At 41.9% G+C, this 16,558-nt stretch overlaps 1 protein-coding gene across 1 annotated transcript in view; it reads left to right on the forward strand.

Moving 5' to 3' along the window:
- FAM124A (family with sequence similarity 124 member A) overlaps positions 1-16,225 on the forward strand; it is a gene marked incomplete at both ends in the record, with an annotated part of 37,243 nt that extends 21,018 nt beyond the window's left edge. The window contains 2 exons of the mRNA XM_083855596.1: positions 4,955-5,694; positions 15,428-16,225. Of these exons, the coding sequence (XP_083711722.1) occupies positions 4,955-5,694; positions 15,428-16,225 (1,538 nt within the window). The remainder of the gene's footprint in view (positions 1-4,954; positions 5,695-15,427) is intronic.
- Between the last annotated feature and the right edge of the window lie 333 nt (positions 16,226-16,558).

Genomic DNA, 16,558 nt, shown 5'->3' on the forward strand with positions numbered 1-16,558 from the left:
AGGTTCAGGTATTGATTCTCATGAAGCAGCATGCTGCAGTGGAAAAAATGGAAGTTGGGTTTCAGTGTTATGATTCTCAATGCAATGTTGCTGGTCAGCAAACAAACAAACAAAAAATTATCAAGTATTTTTAGGTTAGATATTTCCTCTGTGTTTCCTGGATAGAAGACTGAAAATGTATGTGGCTAGAAAGTTGAAAATACATGCCACAGTTTGGAAATGCTCTTTCACATGCACAAACTAGGATCAATAACCAGTCATCCTAAACTCTTACTTCTTTATAAATTCAATCCTCTCTTACAAAACGTACCAGGTTTCCTTGGCCCAGTAGGTAACTCTCCATTAAATAGCTGCTGGTAAGTCTGAGAGGTCTTTAGGTTCACCCTTTCACCAGCACAGGGTGAGGAGAGACATTTTAGGGAGAGAGGTATTTATATCCTTCCTAAGTTCTGCTATGGGATGAGTTTAGTCCACTGGAGAAACCTGGAAAATCAGATTTCATCAAGACTGCTGAAGGCAGTGGCTTCTCCTGAGATAAAATAGTTGGAACGTTGCCTTGGGAAGGAATGGATCTTTGCCCAGGGCATCTCCAGAGGAAATGCAACCTGGGTATGTCACGGTATCAAAGAAGGACCAGACTTCCAGGTCATGCCCAGAGTTTTGCTTGAGCAAGGTCTGCAGGAGACCTAGGGCCAAAAAGCAAATGAAGGAGACTTCTCTAGCCTAGGAATATGCAGGTGGTGTGAAAGAAATCTCTAGGGACATCTTGTGTGGGTTAAAGTTAAATGCATACATACTCTAGGGAGAAGGAGTGTTAGATCCAATTCTCCATATCTGCAGATGAGTCTGGCTGCTTCCCAGCTTCTGGGGTTGCTATCCTGACCTTACACTCACTTGAGCCTGCCTTGTGTCAGGAGCACTGCCTTCCCAGCCAGTAAGAGTGATACCTGAGTCCTTATGGCACCTCTCAGGGGTGACGGCTGCTCCCCAGCCAGTTAACCCATTGCATTCCACTTTACCCATGGGTATTTGTGTCACTAGATCACAGAATCATAAAATTATTTAAGTTGGAAGAGACTTCTAAGATCATCAAGTCCAACCATTAACCCAGCACTGTCAAATTCACTGCTAAGCCATGTCACCACATCCAGCTGTCCTTCAAATACCTCCAGGGATGGGAACTCCACCATTTCCATGGGCAGCCTGTTCCAAAGCCTGAAAACCCTTTTGGTGAAGAGATTGTTCCTAATATCCAGTCGGAGCCTCCACTGGTGCTACTTGAGGCCATTTCCTCTTGTCTGATCACTTGTTATTTGTGAGGAGAGACCGACCCTCACCTGGCTAACACCCTCCATTCAGGCACTTGTAGAGAGTGATAATGTCAACCTGAGGCTCCTTTTCTCCAGACTAAACAGCCCCAGCTCCCTCAGCTGCTCCTCATCAGATCTCTTCTTTCTACACCTTTCACCAGCCCCTGTTCTCATAGCCACCCAGCCAGGCAGCTCTGGATACCAAGAGGGTTTTCTCTGCAGGTGCTGCTGTTCCCTACAGAGTGAGAGAGGGGGAAAAGAATGAACAAGGCAAGTTCATCCTCCACAGGTTTTTCAGAGGCAGATACCTCTCTCCATGCACACAACAGGGGATGTAGACAACTGGCATAGACAGGTAGATACCTGTCCTGTTTGTCCCTAAGCCCAGGCAGCTTTGGTTTCAGAGAAGTCACCAAAATGAGGTAGTTGGCACAGGCAGATTTGACAAGACACACTGCTTTCTTTCAGATTGTCTTACTGATGAAAGTGTCCTGGTTTCTGGGCAGGAAAAGGAGGGCAGGAAGTACCACAGGGCTGGACTGCCATTCTGTTTTGCAGGACATTCTTTTATCACAGCTCAGCAATATTGCATCAGCAACAATATAAAAATACCATGTAGACAAGGACCCATACAATCATAAAATATCGGGGCAATCTTCCACTCCCAGCTTTAAGAAGTGTAACAGCTCCACAGCATTTGGGCTGACTGCTTTAACCTCTCGTGGGTGGTTAATACTACCTAGCAGAGGGGTAAAAAGTTTAGAATTGTAAAATACTCTTTCAATCCCAGTAGTAGTTACCTCTTAGCAAAGTTAGTGCTTTGCCGACTCTAAGGGACCTAATCCCCTTCTGTCATAGGAAGAGAAAAAAATGTAATAGCTGTGAGAACTGTGAAGCTTATTTTCAAATTGATGCCTCAGCATTTTGATATTTTCTGTGGGATTAACTAGTAACACAGGAAGGCTAATACATATGCAGAGTTTTCATTTGCTTCTGTAACAATTTGCCCTAGGACAAATTGAACTGTGTCATGAAAAATGGTATTTCCCCTCCTTCTTTGTCAGATGAAGGAAAAAGATTTGTTGGCAACATAGAAACAATTTGCAACTTATTGTCATTTCAGGGAAAGTTTCTCCTTGCCTTATATTTCTGCTTAAGTTTCTCTTTTTCTTACCCAAGCAGACAGGGCTGCCATTTTAGAAGCACAGAAGCCACATAATGAAACATGAAAAAGCATCTGTGCTAACACAAAATAGAACCGAAGCTCTTTCTGTACTGATCTGTTGCACTCATGTAGTTACTGCTAGCTCAAAAAGAAGAGATGATTTGCTCTGCTCTGTATAACTCTGGCTCCTAAGGATGGCTTTGTGCTGTGCCTCTGAGGATGTTTCTGTGAGCATCTGGTGCTGATGGGCACAGGCAGCGATGGCTGCAGAATACTAATGCTGCCACTGGCTCCCACAAGGCTCCACTTCTGAAAAATGCTTTAGCCATTCAGTGTCCATGCACCATGCTGAGCAACAGGAGGGTAGGAAAGCCTTGCTCAGGGATTTTTTTATCTTTTTTTAAGCAGAGAAAGAAGCTGACAGTAGCGATGGCTCTGTGCTTCACATTGTTGTGCCCAGGCTTCTTTCAGAGCTGCAGTTATTTATATGCATAAATATCAAGCCTGTCACTTGTTGCAGCCTTTGATAGCATTTGTGTAACACAGGAATCAGAGAGAAAAAAGCTGAACATCTTCTACTCCAGTCTTAGAAAATGAATGACTGCATAGTTATCAGGGTTCAAGTTTTATTAAATCACTGTCCTCTGCAATTTGTTTTCCTTCCCATTCTGCTGTCCGATGTAGAGGACCATGAGAGGACGTCCCCCCACACCCCTTTTGTCTTTCTCCCACACTGTGACTACCCACAGGGGGGTATCTCAAAGAATTACCTACCAGTAATGATTGCCACAGCAAAGCCTCCTGCCACATACTGACAGCGTTTTTCTTTTTGCTTCGATTTTTTTTTTCTTCCATTAGCCATCTGACAAAGTCACTTTACATCACCCATTTCATGCAGAGATACAAGAACTCTGCTGTAATTGTATTTTTGATTACTTACTTGGTTTTTCTTTATCTCCCCTAGGCAAGATGCACGCTTGCTATTTGCTCTGCATACCATATCTTTCTGCAGCTTCTAAATTGAGGCCGACATTGTGTTTACCAGTCATCTCTGTCTGCAAAGCTATGCAGTTGCATCTAAATTTTCTCTGGGTCTTGCAGCTATTTTATATTGAAAGACAACTAAAACACTACTCGCACAAAGCTGCTTTTCCATTAAAGCAATTGGTGAAGTATCACAAGAATGTTGTTCTGATGCCAGGAGGGAGGAGGGAGAGGTTTGTACTGATTGCTAATAGGAGGGGGAATAGCCTTTGAGACAATCCCCTTATTAAATGTGATCTGCACAATGAAAAGCTTGGGAAGCCTTTCTAAGGCTTCTCACATTTAGGCTTTGTGCCCAAGCTCAGGGTCTCAGACATGGAAGTGGTTTCAGAATACCACACAAGGGGAACCACTTCAGCAAAAATATCAAGGTTACTTGATTAATTTATTAAACTGTCTTGGAACAACCTGCCTCTTTATTGGCATGTAACTCTAGCAGAACAGAAGTAACAATTTCTACTAGACTTCTCACCAGCCATTGCTCTGCTAGGCTATCAAAGAAGTTTCAGGGACAAAGAGATAGAAGACAAACATTGCCAAGGTTAACATTGCCCTGTGAACATCGCCAAGGTTGACTAGAGGTTTCTTTTTCCCCTGAGTAAATGTAATTTTTTGAGCCTCCTCCCTTTACAAGTCTTCCTTAATCTTAAGAAAACCTTGAAGCAGTAGTATTACAGTCTTGATAGTCTGAAGATACAGTCTGAAGTGCAGGATTTGTAGGGACAAGTTATATATTTTCCTGAAGAAGGACCTGTGTGCCTGATGAAGGCTTGTCTGCTTTTTTTTTTTTTTTTTTTTTTTTTTTTTTTTTTTTTTTTTTTTTTTTTTTTTTTTTTTCCCAGCTGTATCAGTTGGTCAAATAAAAGATATTACCTTTCCCTACAAATGTTGCCTTACTTATTAGAACAGTTGCCTCCAGGACACCAGGACATAAAACAAATGTGTAAAACTCCAGTGTCAGGGTGATAGAGTTCAACGGTGTGATTTCCATGCCCTGAGCCAATTGGCAAAAATGAAAATGAGGTGGGATGAACACTCTCCACCCTTATCATTCTGCACATCATTAATGTCCCTTACATCCCCACTCTACATCAGTATTTTTGTCTTTCCTGCCTCTCAGCTGTATGGAACAGGTCTTTTCTAACACAGAAATGCATGTTGAGTAGCATCTTTTGGATGCTGTCTCAGAGGAACAGCAACTCTTATGGAATGCTTGACAAAAATTTTCTCTGCCTTCTGATTATTTTCTTGGTTGCTATATCGCTGTACATTTTTTGTTGTTGTTTACTACAAGTGAGATTCAGAGAGATGGATAAAAAGAAAAGAAGAAAAGCCCACTGTGTCTGAGTAGACTGTTTCTCCTTTAAGGGTCACCTAAGTGTTGTCAACTTGGTTGCAAATCTTAAAGGACTTTTTTTTTTTTTTAATATTTCAGGTGAACTTTCTGTGGAAGGCATACAAGATCCATTCCTTGTTAGTGTACATATTATCACAGATCCAGGTGAATCCAAGACTCTTCAGCAGGCCATTGATAAGCTTCTAGCCTGGATCCATCCAGACCTCCAGCTGTTTCGGGTCTCAGAAAGACGGGTGCCCAGGAAGCGCAGGAAGCCGCTCAAGGCTGGTGTTTCTCAGCCAGCCCTTGCTGTCGTTCTCTTCCTGCAAGAGGAGTATGGAGAAGAGCCCATCTTGCAGCTCCATGAAACATTTCAGCGGCCACCTTGGCATTACCACCACACAGAGCTAATGCATGGGAAATTCCTCCCTTACATGCCATGCAGCCAAGACTTTTACACTTTGGCTCCAGAGACTCCTCTGTGGGCCATTCGCCCAGTGCACTACGGGAAAGAAATGATCCGCTTCACCATATACTGCAGGAATGAAAATTTCGTGGACATTTTGAAACTGTATGAGTTAATACTGAAAAGACCAATGTGTCAGAAAAAAGCGGACTTTTGTGTTTTTCCCGTCTATTCCAACATGGAAATAGACATTCAGTTTTCTTTAAAAAAACTCCCAAAGGGACAAGTTCCAGTGAGGACAGAGTCAGCCGTGCTGGAGTTCAGAGTGAAGGATGTGGGGCAGCTTGTACCTCTCTTGCCCAACCCTTGCAGCCCCATCAGTGAAGGCAGGTGGCAGACAGAAGACCATGATGGAAATAGGATCCTTTTGCAGGTAAGCTCAGTACACAGGGAAATAGAAGCACATTTCTTGGCTTTGTGCAGGAAAGCTTAACCTGCATTGACAGTTGCTGGTGGGTTGGTTAGTTGGTTTTTTGCTCTCTCCTTGGAGCAAGAGCCAGGACAGTACTGCTGAAGAAAGAATTTAAAACCCCTTGCTGTGTTGTGTAACTGATCACAAAAGCAGTGAATGATGTTATCCAGCTATCAGTCAACCTTGGTTTATGCTAAGAATGATGTGAGGTGAGATAGCTGTTTAAAAAAACGAGGAGAGAAGGAATTATGAGCCCAAGTGGAGAAATCATGGCTCATGAGTGAAGTTTTATAAGAAATATGGGCACAGAACTGACAGGGATTTTTAAAATAGCCCTCAGGTATGAGACTTTTATGGAAGACAAGCAGAGGTTCTAACAGTACTCATTATTTTCTAGCATCACTGGGTGACAAACTACATCTCTCTTTTGCACAGTGATTATCAGGATGAAGAGAGAGGTGGTGAAGGAAAAGAAATGCGCCTTGAAGAGCAGCCTAAGAGAGACATTTCCACAGACTCTCTGATTGAGCTAATCTCAAGTGCTCATAAACGAATCCTGAGAGTTTTGTTTGTTAGGACATCTGTAGGCACCATATCTGGGCAATATATCAGCATGCTCTGCTCCATTACACCACATCCAAGGGACATTAAAGGATAAGCAGCAAACTCTTAATAGCTGCCTGCCCTGCAGAGGGGTATCTGTGGCAATCCAGAGCCAGGTTAATGTGCATTCTTGCACTGCAGAGGTATTTATTGCTGCTTATATTCCAGTCAAGGAGCACGGTCCCTCACCTTTGTAAGGCTGTTGTTCAGATTTCAAAGGGTGTTCTTTTGGAGTGAATTTCATTCATGTGGCTTGTCCAGTTGTTTCTGTGGAAGATGCATTGTGGGTGCCATCCTTTCAGTGTACAGACCTCCCAGAATGCAGAGAGGTGTGTACAACCCTCTGTAGCACGGTGCCTCTGGGTTTGTAGTTCCTGGGACTAAAATTCTAGGTACACAAGACATCTCTGCTCTGGTGAGTCATATCCAGGTGGTAGTTGAACCTTTAGGTGCTGCTTTGCAGATGCCACCCTCAGAGAAATCCCATGCCAGAGCTGAGCAACATTTGTAAAGGGCTGAGGAGGGCACCTTCCTTGCCTGTCTGGCAAGACAGTAACCAATTTTTCAGGGTTACTGATTGCACTTTAGGCAGATCTCTGTTAGCCTGAGATAAGTTGCAAACTGAAGCTGACAAGTCATCACCAAACTTATACACAGCAACCACAGTCACCTAAGGGTAAAAAAAAAAAAAAAAAAAACAAAAAAAAACCCAGGCGTCTAAATAGGGCTTTTGGTGTAAATCCAGCAAATTTTCAGAAGTAACAAATGCCAAGCAGTACAGAGGTAAAGTGAGACTTGCTGAGCAAAGAAAATCAGAATAAGATTTTAGCCATATGAACCAAAAGAGAAAAGCAGAAACCTGCCTATGTATGGCCTGCAAGTACAATCGATTTTCATTTCTGTTTTTGGTGAGGATGATGATTCTGAACAGGAGGACAAAATGGCAGATGAGAATGGAGTTAGAGAAATTGAATTTATCACTCTGGAAGTCTGGTGAAGCAAAAGAAGTTTAGTATATGCAAAGTGGAAGGAAAACAGAGACTTTGGATCTAACTTATGCCATTTTAAAATCATGGGAACTAGGTCCTGGTTGTATGGGTTTTAAGCAAGTCTGTACAATAAGAAGTGGAGTTCTACAGCTGATTCAAAGGGAAACTTTCCTGTTACTCAGATACCTACAGCCACCAGTGTGACACGACCATGAAAACAAAATTGCAGTCTCTGGTGTGTACCAGAGTTACTATGCCATAGGAAGCATGGGAAGTTGCACAGGATCCCAAGGGCCACACCAGTCTTCAGCTGTGGTCTTCAGCTGTGGTCACCAGAAAGGTGACCTCAGAAAGGTGCAGGGACAGCAAAGGGCTCTTACCCCATACAGAGGAATGGAGAGACAGCCTACAAAGGGAAATTGGAAGAGTAGGGTCACCTGAGCCCAAACAAATTAAGTCTGAAGGGGTCTCTGACTGGAAGACAGACCACAGGATAAAGAGCAGGAATAGGAAAAGGCTGGTTCACTTAATGATGGTTTTGATACAGGAACAAGAACCTGGCAATAAATAGATTTTGGTACATATTCATAGCTAACTACATAACAGCCACCCAGCAGGTGCAAGTAGGTTAATACCTTAATTTAAGGCAGGATGGTCCGTTAGGGAGAGGAAATGATGGAGCAAATGGGTTATAGGAAACATCAGATTTGGTGATCCATGGACTCCTTGTATTCATTTAATTAATTCTTAATTCAAAGCAATTATAATATCTACCTTTGAAAGTAACAAGACTACATTTTGACTTCTCGCAGACAGTTGCTATTAGTAACATTATCCATGCCACAGCATTCATGATAACTTTCACTTCTGCCCAGTTTTATTAACTTAAACAGTGACCTCAGTATTTTTCAGCCTCCATATCAGTTGATAGTTAGTAATCATCAGATACTGCACCTTTTTAAAATTATAATCTTACCACAAATGGTAGATTAACATCCCTGTTAAATTTCAGGCAGTGTTTAAATTTTGAGCATACTTCCATGTTTAAGCTAACAAGATGTGACCTCTTGCTTGTCCTGACAGGGACTTGGATACTTGCCAGCCAGATTGATCCATGTTCTTAATCCATTTTGCAAATGCAATTATCAAGGGGCTTAGATAAAGACAGTTCAAGAGACAACAAAGTTATTCATGGGTAAGATAAATTTGTTTAATGCCAAGAAGGTATTCCTTCATTTGCAAGGAAGCCCTTCAGAATTATTTTGTCACAGTAGCTTTTACACGTTGGCAAATTGCTCCAAGGGTGCAGCTATAAAACCGCTGAGGCAAAGGAGCAGGAGCAAGGCTTAGGAACATGATTGCATCCTACGGGAAGACACCCACACTTCTTCACCAGAGCTAAGCCCAGAAGCAGGAGCTCTGGGGAGCTTTTGTCAGAGCAGTGGGAAGAATATGTAAATAATGCAGCTAAGAATATACCATATACTGGTATATACTGAGTATACCACCGGATTTATAGGTCTTGCCCAGATTCTTGGCTGCCTCTGGGCATAATCCACACAGAGACAGATGAAGTGCTAATCAACTTGCACTCCTGACAGTGCAATGTGGGAAGCAGGAAAGGTTAATAACTGATTGGACTGGCTTGGTAATGCATGTTTGGGAAGCAAGGATAGTGAGCAGAGAGAAGAAAGTGCACTGATGGCTTCTTTAAATTATGATAACATCTCTGGATGGAGTAGGAAAAGTAAAATAATATTTTGGCAGGATTTCCTAGCCACTTTGTGTGAGCTGGAACATGCAGACATACCCAGGAGGAAGGTGGACATCAGAAAAATTAGTATCTTACCTAGGTAGAGACTCAGCACTTAAGCATAGGACCTGCTGCTGTTTTACATGCCAGAGAGTCCCTGTGCAGTTTATGAGGTGGCTATTTTCTGCCTAGTGTTGCTTTATAAGGCGTCCTTGAAATAACACTGCAAATGTTAACAGATCACAGCTTATGAGGAGGAAGAGGGATTCTTTTTTTAGCTGATTTGCTGAATTAATCGGCCAATGTTCTTATCTGTGTGGGGCAACTGTAATCTTGAATTGAGAAGTGGTATCATGTGTTTCAGGAGCAGAGGTAGTGGCCATAACTGATGCAAAAAGTTGGGACAAGAGGACTCAGTTAGGTACAAGTGGAAAAGAGAAAGAAGGGCAACTAAACCATGGTCAGAGAAGGCAAAAAGACAAAAACAGGCAAAGAAAGGGCACTTCTACAGAGAACAGTTTAGCCTTCAGGAAGGAAAATGGAGGTGAGAAAAGACCTTCAAGCTTGATGAATTATTATACTTAGTAGTGCAGATAGAGCAGAATTAAGCACAAAGAGGAAGAAAGGCAAGAAAAGTATCCCCTGGCACAAGTTGTCCAGAGATGCCCATCCCTGGAAGTGTTCAAGGCCAGGCTGGATTGGGCTTTGAGCAACCTGGTCTAGTGGAAGGTATCCCAGCTCATGGCAGGGGGTTGGAGCTACACAATCTTTAAAGTCTCTTCCAACCCAAACCATTCTACGTCTTATGACAGGCAAGGATGTGTACAGAGCATTTTTACAAAAAATATATATTTATTTTCTTCCAAAACTGGTGAAAAGGGCACACTTTCAGAGCAAAAATTGACTCAGTCGAGGGAGGTGCCATGAACTGATCTTATTAATCTGCAAATCTAATACTAGTCTCCTAATTTTCAAAATATTTTAATCTATTTTTTCTTTCCTTTTTGTGACATAGGTGTTTGGTTGTTCTTAATGCTAATGGCTGGGGTTTGAGGGAGCACAGAGAATCAGTCACTAACTCATATAAGATATTTTTGCTTGTATTTCTTCAGCCTGAGGTACTTTATCCGGTTAAGTTCCGTGGCATATTAGGATCTCTTACCAATCTATACACCCAGCAAAAGTTCTTGAGAGTGAATACATTTTGTGTTACAAAGCACTCAGCTTTTCTATTTTTGTAAACATTTTACAAGCCACTTTTCTAAGAGGTTCAATTTTAAATCAAATCTATGCATTTTGCCTTTTTGAAATGGTGTGCTTCTGACTATTTGCCTTTCAAATAAGACTTATGATGATACTGAGGACTGATCTCTGCCACTTTTTCTTGTGTTGATTTTTTTCCCCCTGGATCAATTCCACTGGTTTTAATGCAATTAAACAAACACCATCGCACTCCTGTTGAGCAAGGCAGGCAAAATCTGGGCTTGAGATGGTGATGTCATTGCTGTGCTGGCTGGGTCCTGACCTCAGCAAAGCCTTGCTGGCAATTCTTAATGCAGATAATGCTTAAGGAGATCTCTATCTGCTTTCTTAAAAAGCAGATAACTTAAAATAGACTGCAGCAACACTCATGGATTTTCTTTCTATTAGGTCCCAGCAGCCCAAGTTGAAAGCACATTTCTGAGAGGTTCACCCCAAGTTGTTTATGGCATTCCCAGATACTCATCATGAAATTCTTCTGCAGCCCATTGTAAAACACAAAGGCTCTAAATCCCTCCAGGCTTCACAAAGATCTGTGCAGAGATTATAAATGAGCAGCAGATTAGCAGCAGATGAAAAAATCTGTTCTGTTAGAGGGCTAATCTGTTCAGTCAGTGGCTGGGTTTGGTGCACATCTTTGTGGCGAGGTCTGACAAATCTATCTCCCTGCATTTGGAATTTTGGTGAAAATCAGTGTGTCACTGTGCATTGTGTCTTTGTCCTCTCAGATGGCTGACACCCTCTCTGGCATCTCTGTGGTGCTTGTGCCTCATGCAGGCAGCATGGCTGTACCAGGCAGGGCTCTGCCAGGCAGCACAGAGGCAGCAGGCAATGCTGGGAGCATTAGCAAGCCGTGAGAAGGCTGATGATGAGGACTTGAAAAAGAAGAGAGCTCAGAAAAGATGCAGCTGTTTTCAAAGCTGGTGGAAGGATTAAGGAGGCAGAGAAGCCTCCTCCAGAAACCGAAGAGGAGTGGTCAGGCTGCATACTGCACTCGGTGTGCCAAGCCAAGGTGGCACAGGGGAGCACGGTCAATGGCCTTGGCACAGGACAAGGAGCTAGTTTTGCCTGACTTTTAATCCTGGCTAAATCATTGAATCCCCTCTGTGATCTCTGACAAGTTAGAGAATGTAGATATAGAAAAGTCTTATTAGTACACATAATCCAGTTCTCTGCAATACAGGATTAGCCTGTAATCTTTATTCACTAGTATTCCATGGGAGGGAGCTTCTGACACGCTACCTGTGGCACAATGTTCTACCTGTAGTACACTACTGCTGTTTGTACTGTCTGGTGTTCTCACAGCCAGGAAAGTCTTCGGCTATATTGCTTTAAGATGAAAGTATTAAAATAGTATCTCCCCATTATTTCCCATTTCTGCCCATATAATGAAGAACAGCATTGGAAAACAGGTCTTCTAAATCTTAACTCATCTAAAAAAAAATTACCAAGGTGAGCAGTTCCTCCTATAAAGAGCTGTTTAGAAATAAGCTGTATTAGTGATGTTCCTTGACCTGCCCTGCAGGCAGCCATTCTGGGAGCAGGCTGTGCTCTCCCCCTTCTCCTTACCATGCACCATTGCCTCTCCTGCCAGGCCAGCTGGGCTTGACCAGGAGCTGTGACCCAGGAGCAAAATTAAATACTTGTGTAAAATGAAATGCCTCTATCTGTCTTCAGGAACATTAAAAGAACTAGGGAAAAAAAAGGTTTAAAATAGCAAAACCCTAAAACTAATGTCTTACCTAAAGTGGGTCATCAGCTACAGTCTATGTTTGCACTGTAGCTGATGGATGTTGTGGTTTGAAAGCAAAACCAGTGAGACCCTCCAAGTCAGAAATACAATTTAATAGGAAGAATTAAAAAAAAAAAGAAGTAAAATAAAATAAATGCAATAATACAAAAGACTACTGACAGAGTCAGAATACAACCTGACACTCTGTTGGTCAGGGTGTTGGAAACACCAAAAGTCAGCCCTCCTGGAGTGGAACATGTGGTCCTGTTGGAAGTAGAGATGGTCCCGTAGAGAAAAGGGTCCAGAGATGGGTCCAATCTTCCTTCAGGAGTTTTGTGGGAACACTGGATATCTAGTGACACCTGTGGCTCCTTTTTATGTGGGTGGAAATTGTTTGGCTCCTCCTCCCTGGATGGAGCATCTCACAATGGGATGATGTAATGTGCCATGTCATTGGTGAGCTTTAATGATCCATTAACAGAAGATATTGCCATGGGGGTAGCGGAAGAGTGAAGAGAGATAAGAAACAATACCCCACCCAGTTTTAACAGCTGGCTTGTTATCAGAAAGGCTGTCACCCCCTCCCTTCTGGAGTTACAACAGATAAAGAAAGAAGATACCTCCCCAACCGGGTTTTAACAGATGGAATAGAATAAACCTTTTTTTTTTGTTACAAAACCCAAGGCAGGTGTATACCCAGTACAGCCCAAGGACATAGAAAGCAATTTAGCTAACCAACCAGACACAAGAGTGTTTTCAGGGAAAGCTGAATTTCTCTCCAGACCCCACTGGCTGTATTAACTAGACAGATGAATCTCATTCATGATGTCTGTGGGCTCTGCCTGATATACCTGTGGTAGACAGGTGGTGTGGCCTGCACAAGGTAAAGGCAAGGCTTTTGTCCAGAATCCAGAACTCTCTGCAGTGCCAGGATAGATCTGTTCCCAAAAGCTTTGTGTTTTCAGCTACAGTTTTTTCCAGGGTGCTACCAGTAGTCCCATCCTTTTCACAAACAGGAAGACTGCACTTGCTTGGATCCTTGGTTTCTGTGGATGCTTGATCTGCCAAATTGTGAGCTTAAATCTCCAAAAACACAAGTATAGGATAAAAATAAGATACAGTGAGACAATCCATTATTTTCTTTCTGAGAAGTAGAAGTGTTCTGAAAGCACTTGTGTTGATTCACTGAGCATGGTGGTTGAGTTCATGTAGTTTATCTCATAACAGAGCTACTGCAGAGAAAAAAAAGGTACCTATTGTTAATGCTAACAAAATATAATAAGGAGTGTTTTCTTGGTGAAACACATCAAAAGAGTGCAGTGATCTGTTTGTGGACTTTCAGCATGTCAGATTCTTATTTCTGGGTTATCCAAAAATGTCTTCAGTTAAGAAACAGCTGGTATTTTCTTCATGGACAAGCTTTCTATCTTGCAGAGTAATTTTAAAACAAATTAGCTCACATATTGCACTAATAAGATAATGTTATTTGTAGAGGTCTAATGTGATTTCTGGCTACTGTTTTGTTGACAACTGACTCATTACTTTTGACTCCTTTGTTCTCAATTTCTTCATTCATATAATTCTTTATGACATTAAGGGAAACAGCTTACTATATTACTCAGAAATAGGTTATGAATTAACATACCTTATTACAGAGATAGATAGAGAGAGATAAAGATAGATAGATAGATAGATAGATAGATAGATAGATAGATAGATAGATTACTCATCTACAACATCTAAATGAACTTCTGTGGTTTGGCTATCCTGTAATCTCTAGTAAGAGATCATGAAAGAACCAAGCATTTTTTGCAGATGTGAAAATCCTTTTTTTTTTCCTATAAAAACACTTCAATATAAACCAGAAGATGGCTATGACAGATCTGGGTCACTAAGACAATGTGATGTGCACTAGCAAGATGTAAGAAGCAGCAATATATGGAGCTCTTTTAGAGACTGGGTACAAAGAACCAGGTCTCAGCTCCTTGTGTCACGTCATATAATCTGTTCAGTAAAATAAACAAGCTCTGTCTTGATCCATTACTCATCCCAGAAGATTCTTCTCCTTCTGTTGTTATTAGAAACCTTTTATTAGTTTGTGGTTCTGGTTTTTAATGCATAGTTAATCTTATTTTTTTTCTGTGGCCCCATCTTTTTCATTTAAAATTTATTCTTTTTCACATAGGTGTGATTGGAATCGTGCAGTATTCCAGATGAAGCCATAACAATGTTGTCCACAGTGCTTTTTCAACTCATTTGAGTCTGCCCAATACTGTGTTGTCACAGCCTTGTTGTTTTAATAGCAGAAAGAGATCAGGATACCCAGTTCTTTCTCCTCTCCTGTTTCCAACTGAGAAGTCCCATTGCTGGGATTATTGTTTATTCTCAAGAGTATGGTCTTGCACTTTGTCCCATTAGTTCCTGTCTCTTTTGGAGCAGAGATCAAGCATTTTGTATTATGCAAGAAATTCCATGCAGAAGACTTTAATTTAAACTTTTTGAAAGGCTAATTTCTAAAAGCCTCACTGAAATAAGGGGGAAGGTGAAAAACCTTATGATTGCTGAAACACAGTTCAGTTACCCAGACATCAGTGTCTAGTTCCATAGGAAAGCCACCTGGCTCCATCTCCTTCTTGAGAAAGATGTTGGCTCACCATTTTTCACATCTGCTTTCTCTGTTCAGATGCTTGAGTATTTTCATGGGTAAGCAACTGAATCCTGCCCTGGGACTGAGATTGAGGTTCAGATTTGGATCATAACCATGAGTTTGGGTCTTCAGTCTAGGTGTCTACGAGCAAACTGAATGTGTGTCTGTAATGTCACTGTGAGCTACTTAATAGAGCTAACTAGGAAAGAAAGAAAATGTAAAGGAGTTGAAGGAAGTAGTAGGTTCCCATTGAGAAGACAGAATGAGCTTGCTCACTGAAGGCTCTCTGATGTTTTAAAGGAGGACAAAACAAAAAAAAAAAAAGTAGAGAAGAAATGAGAAATTATAATTACATATATGTATTTATTTTTTTAAGCTGTCCATTAAGTAGTAATGTTGGAAGACAGAATATGAATGAATCTCAGTAAGTCAATAGGAAGCGAGAAATTCAAGCCAGTGTAATTCGGCCCACAAGGCAAGGCTTCTCTACCATTTATTCTTTGTTGTCTTTGAGGCTCCTTATGTAAATATTTGGGATTTTGGCAGGGTGGTTTGTCTTTGTTATTGCAGTGAAACATTTGCTGCAAGCATGATGACTGAAGTCTGCTTCATAATTATTTGCAGTAACAACTCAGCAATGGAGACTTAGGGTTGTAAAACTGCCAATTCTGTATTAATGTGATCTTCTTCTCTCCCTCTCCCAACTGCAGCAAGCACACAGTTGGTGTAGGAAGTCTGCAAGGCAGAACAAGCAACCATATCCATCTGTGTCAACAGATTCCCACTTCACCACTCTGCCAGCCTTTCTTCCTCAGAGCCACCGATCTGTCTCTGAACAGCCACAAGAAATGGGTCAAAAAAAGGTGCATCACACGAATGGCCTTGGTCATTATCTTGGTTTCTCCCAGCAGGACTTGAGACACAGTGATCAAGAAGACTTCACATGCAGATCCAGGAGTGCCTCCAGCATTTCTTGGTCGTTCCAACGAAGCAAGTCTCTGTTCTGCTTGCCCACAGTGAACTCCTCTTCAGCATCAGAGACATTTCATTTCAGTGAACCATTTCAGTTTTTAAACACTGGGTCACCTGCAACCAGGTTAAAAACATGGAAATGCAGCCCCAAGCTTAATATTGATGACTTGGAGGGTGCCCAAGAGACTGATGTGGACACAGGGAAGAAGCTGTCCTTCTCAGACCTGTCTGTGGTTTCTGCATACTCTGCCCTGAATGGATTTTGCAGTGAGTTGGAAGACTCTCTTCCCTCACAGAAACAAACTGTCAGTAGGACTAAACAGGCAGCCACCAGGGGAAGGCCTGTGTCAGCCATGTGCAATACTTTTGAGTCAGTTGATGGTTCACTGCTTTCTCTTTCAGAATGGTCTTCCAGCTCTTTCATGTCAGCATCTCTCTCCAAGCAACACAAACAGCCCTTGAGAGCAGCTCCCTGTTCTCTGGATGATCATGTTTGCCCAGCTTCACCCGTTAATGAAGAAGAATTTTATATCTGAGGTTTCTCTATCTTACACCTTCCAGAGGAAACATGTTCTACTTGTGAATGACAGCAGTGGGTCCACCCTGAGCTTACAGAAGGTTCCTTGCTGAGGAGAAGGTGATGCAGAAGTGTGTTAAATATTTGAAGAAAATACTCAGAACCCTCTGAGATTGGCATTCCCAAACTGGGTACAGTAAAGCAGTCTGAGATTGCACCCTGTATCTTTCTACTGGGAGATATCATCAGCACAGAGGCTTTTGCACAGCAGCTCAAGGTGGATGTTTTGTGACCAGCCCTTGTACTGGTGGTGAAAGAAATGCCAGAAGAGGCACATAGTATTACATTTTAT

Source organism: Zosterops lateralis, assembly GCF_965231275.1.
Source record: "Zosterops lateralis genome assembly, chromosome: 2".
In the NCBI taxonomy this organism is placed as follows: domain Eukaryota; kingdom Metazoa; phylum Chordata; class Aves; order Passeriformes; family Zosteropidae; genus Zosterops; species Zosterops lateralis.